This window comes from Rhinolophus sinicus, unplaced genomic scaffold, assembly GCF_036562045.2.
Source record: "Rhinolophus sinicus isolate RSC01 unplaced genomic scaffold, ASM3656204v1 Contig79, whole genome shotgun sequence".
Classification (NCBI taxonomy): domain Eukaryota; kingdom Metazoa; phylum Chordata; class Mammalia; order Chiroptera; family Rhinolophidae; genus Rhinolophus; species Rhinolophus sinicus.
Window position 1 is genome coordinate 17,867 of NW_027423878.1, and position 4,629 is coordinate 22,495.

Sequence of the window (4,629 nt, forward strand, 5' to 3'; positions counted from 1 at the left end):
TGATGACTGTTATGTCTTCTTGTTGTATAGTCCCCTTTACCATTATGAAATGCCCATCTTTGTCTCTTGTTATCTTTTTCACCCTGAAGTCTGTTTCATCTGATGTCATGATGGCTACACTTGATTTTCTCTGGGTACCATTTGCTTGGAGTGTCAATTTCCACCCTTTCACTTTGAGTCTATGCTTATCCTTGTAGCTGACATGAGTCTCTTGGAGACAGCATATGGTTGGGTTTAGTTTTTTGATCCAATCTGCTACTCTGTGCCTTTTTATTGGTGAGTTCAGTCCATTTACATTTAAGGTGATTATTGATATGTGAGGATATCCTGTCATTCTATCTTTAGTTTTCTGGTAAGGCTGTGTCTCCATTGTTTCTTTGCCTTTTTGTTGTTCTCTATTATTTCTGTGTGGTGTTATTCTGTGATTTTTCTCTCTGTTTCTTCTTTTATTACAGTATATATTTCAGTTCTGCATTTTTTTTGAGTGGTTACCCTTAAGTTTATGTAAATATTTAGAGTATTCCATTTTCTTCAGCACACTTACTTTCTCTATTCCTATATTCTGGTTCAGGCCTTTACTCTCCCCCTTTTTATATTTTGGTTGCCACAAATTATCCCTGTTGATGGTGGTCGAATAACCTCCTTTAGTATTTCTTGTAGTACAGGTTGTGTATTAGAAAATTCCCTCAGCTTCTGTATGCCCGGAAAGGTCTTTATTCCTCCTTCATATGTAAAGGATATCTTTGCTGCATACATTATTCTTGGCTCATAATTTCTTTCTTTCAATAGTTTGAATATTTGGTTCCACTCCCTCCTGGCTTGTAGAGTTTCTGCTGAAAAATCTGATGATAATCTAATGGGCTTTCCTTTGTAGGTTACCGTCTTCTTTTCCATGGCTGCCTTGAGGATTCTTTCTTTGTCGTTGATTTTAGACAGCTTCAATACAATGTGCCTTGAAGAAGGCCTGTTTGGATTGAGGTAATTAGGTGTTCTATTTGCTTCTTGGATTTGAGGATCCAGTTCTGTCCACAAGTTTGGGAAATTCTCATCAACAATTTGTTTGAATATACTCTCTGTTTCCTTCTCTCTTTCTCCTCCTTCTGGTATGCCCATTATTCTTATATTACTCTTTCTGATGGAGTCAGTAAGTTCTTGTAGAGTTCTTTCATTTCTTTTAAGTCTCAAGTCTCTTTCTTCTTCCATCTGTGTAATTTCCAGGTTTCTATCTTCGATGTCACTGATTCTTTGCTCCATCTGGTCAACTCTACTACCTAAGCTGGTTATTTCATTCTTAATTTCTTCTATTGAGTTCTTAATCTCCAGAAATTCTATTTGGTTCTTTTTGAAAATTTCAATCTCTTTCATAAAATGCTCATGTTGTTCTTTGATTGTGTTTCTGAGTTCATTAAACTGCCTTTCTGTGTTTTCTTGCATCTCGTTGAGTTTTTTCAGAACTGCAATCTTGAATTCTCTGTCATTTAAGTCACATATTTCCATATCTTTAAGTTCCTTTTCTGGAGACTTTTCACTTTCCTTCTGAGCTGTCTTGTTGCCTTGGTTATTCATGGCAATTACTGATTTATTTTTTCTCTTCCTAGACATCTACAGGAGTGGCTTCTGCAACAGGTTGATAGGAAGAGGTCTTTCTTTTGTTTTCCAGTACTTGTTGGTAGAACGTTTTATTTTCTTTCCGACTGCAGCCTTTTTTTCTCTCTCACACACGGTAGTGCTATGTTTTCTCTGCACTATTCCAGCTTCTCACACAATGGGGGGATTCCCTGGGAGACGGGCTTCTCCTCTGTTAATAGTTCACCTGGGACACAGGGCACAGTGTCCCGGTGGGTATGCAGAGAGCTTTTGAAAATCCAAAGCTCTTCCTGCACCAGATTCAGAGCCCGTATGTTTCAGCAGTTCTGTTTACTCCTCCAGGGATCTGCCCAGATAGGTGGGGCCGGGGGCAGGGTCAGTTGTGAGTGGTGGCCCAGAGCAATGGTGGTGACCATCACCACAACCGGCCCTGCTTCCTTAGCTCCCTCTCCTTTGCTGGAACTAGTTGGGCTGCGAATCTGTGTCTGTGGTCCACAGTTCTCAGAACAGCAAATATTCTGTTCTTTTGATCTGACACTGCTACTGTTCTGTTTCTAGCACCCAGCACATGGGGGCGGGGCGAGCTCTGGGAGGGTAGGGAGGAGGTGGCTAGTCTCAGTGCCTAAGGCTCCATTCTCTGCTTGGCAGTGAGGGCTTAAGCCACCATTTTCAGCCTTCTTCCCTCAGTCTTTTCTCCGAGGTCTCTGCTGTGAGCGTTGGGTTCAGCCGTGTTGTATGTTGCCCCCTCAGCCCTGTGGGCCATAAGCGGAGCCCTTGCAGTCCGAGTGCTTCCCTCTCCTGCAGCTGCGGTAGTTCCGGGATGCAGCGATCTCGGAGCACTGAGCTCTTCGTCTTGCCTGTCTGCTGTGCAGGGAGTCCTTTGTGGAGTTATTGTTGTTCAATTAGTTGTAAAATCCAGGGGAGCTTTACAGAGGCTCACCTCACGCCACCATTTTGATGACATCGGCCTCAAATTTTTTCATATGTGCTTTTAGCTTCATCAATTGCATGAATCTATTTATTTGAATTTTTGCCACTCTTTTTCCATCCTTATCAGTTTAACAGTGTCATTGTTTATTTTCATTTCTTCTACTTTATTAGTAAAATTAGGCATAGATTTTTCTTCTCTCTCACACATCTGTAAGCCAGAAGCATACAGAAGTATTAGACTACTTCCTTCCTCCTTTCAGGTCACGCTGATTGACTCCATTCATGAAGCAATTATGGAACATTCTGATAGAATTCGGGAAGATGGTTGAATTGGATGCATAACCTCAGATGCTTTCAGAGTTTTGCTTTATGTAAATATTTACTTTTGTATTTGGTAGAGGATAAATGAAATACTGACCTTATGAGTGTTTGATTAGAAAAGATCTTTTTGAAAGTTCTGCAATTTTTATATGTGTGTACACATATCTATAGGTTCATACTTTAATAGCAATTATACTTTAAAAAACATTTAACTAATTGATTAATTAACTTTTTATTGCTAGTTTCAGGTGTACAGAACAACATAGTGATTAGACATTTAAACACTCCTACAAGTTTCCTACCCATCTGATGCCACACATAGCTGTTACAATACCACTGACTATATTCCCTACATTGCAATTTACATTCCTAACTGTACACCTATTTTTTAAATTATAGTTGACATTCAGTATTATGTTGTATTAGTTTCAGGTGTACAGAGTAGTGATTAGGCATTCATATAATTTATGAAGTGATCCCCAAAAAGCTATATATAAATATTACACTATATATAAATATTACACATTATTGACTATATTTCCCATACTGTATTTCACATCCTCGTGACTATTTTGTGACTAGCAATTTAATACAAATTATTTTTCATTTTAAAAAGGTGATAAAATAACAACATGAAAATGGAGAACCAAAGCATCGTTTCAGAATTCCTCCTCCTGGGCCTGCCCATTGAACCAGATCAACGAGACCTGTTCTCGCCCTGTTCCTGGCCATGTATCTTACCACCGTCCTGGGGAACCTCCTCATCATCCTGCTCATTCACTGGGACTCCCACCTCCACACACCCATGTATTTCTTCCTCAGCAATTTGTCCTTCTCTGACCTCTGCTTCTCCTCTGTCACAATGCCCAAGTTACTGCAGAACATGCAGAGCCAAGTCCCGTCTATCCCCTACGCAGGCTGTCTGACCCAAATATACTTCTTCCTGTTTTTTGGAGACTTGGAGAGCTTCCTCCTAGTGGCCATGGCCTATGACCGCTATGTGGCCATCTGCTTCCCCCTGCACTACACCACCATCATGAGCCCCAAGCTCTGCTTCTCCCTGGTGGTGCTGTCCTGGGTGCTGACCACATTCTATTCCTTGTTACACACTCTGCTCATGGCCAGGTTGTATTTTTGTGCAGACAACGTGATCCCCCACTTTTTCTGTGACATATCTGCTCTGCTGAAGCTGTCATGCTCTGACACTCGAGTTAATGAGTTGGTGATATTTACCATCAGAGGGCTCACTGTAGTCATCCCATTCCTCCTCATCATCACGTCTTATGCACGAATTTTGTTCTCCATCCTCAAGGTTCCTTCTGCTGGGGGTATCCGCAAGGCCTTCTCCACCTGTGGCTCCCACCTCTCTGTGGTGTCACTATTCTATGGGACAGTTATTGCTCTCTATTTATGCCCATCAGCTAACAATTCTACTGTTAAGGAGACTGTCATGTCCATGATGTACACTGTGGTGACGCCCATGCTGAACCCCTTCATCTACAGCCTGAGAAACAGAGACATGAAGGGAGCCTTGGGCAGAGTCTTTTGTAAAAAGATGTTTTTTGGTTAACAATGATGGTAACACTTGAGGTTTTCACATAACTTTATTCAGTAGATATATTATTAATAATATTGGAACATTATCCAGATATTTTCCTCATCATGGAAACATCAGTTAAGATGACATACTATATAATAGTTCAATATGTGAAAGGGATGATGTGGAACTCATAGCTGAACTAGGGAAACAAGTCTTGTGACCTCTGACTTGGCTTTTCTCTTTGGTTTCCC

The 4,629-nt window shown here is 40.8% G+C and overlaps 1 protein-coding gene across 1 annotated transcript; it reads left to right on the top strand.

Moving 5' to 3' along the window:
• Nucleotides 1-3,476: 3,476 nt before the first annotated feature.
• LOC109439816 (olfactory receptor-like protein DTMT) lies at nucleotides 3,477-4,408 on the top strand. Its single transcript, XM_019720044.2, is given in 2 exon segments — nucleotides 3,477-3,543; nucleotides 3,546-4,408. Coding segments are annotated over 2 exon segments (930 nt in total).
• Nucleotides 4,409-4,629: the final 221 nt, after the last annotated feature.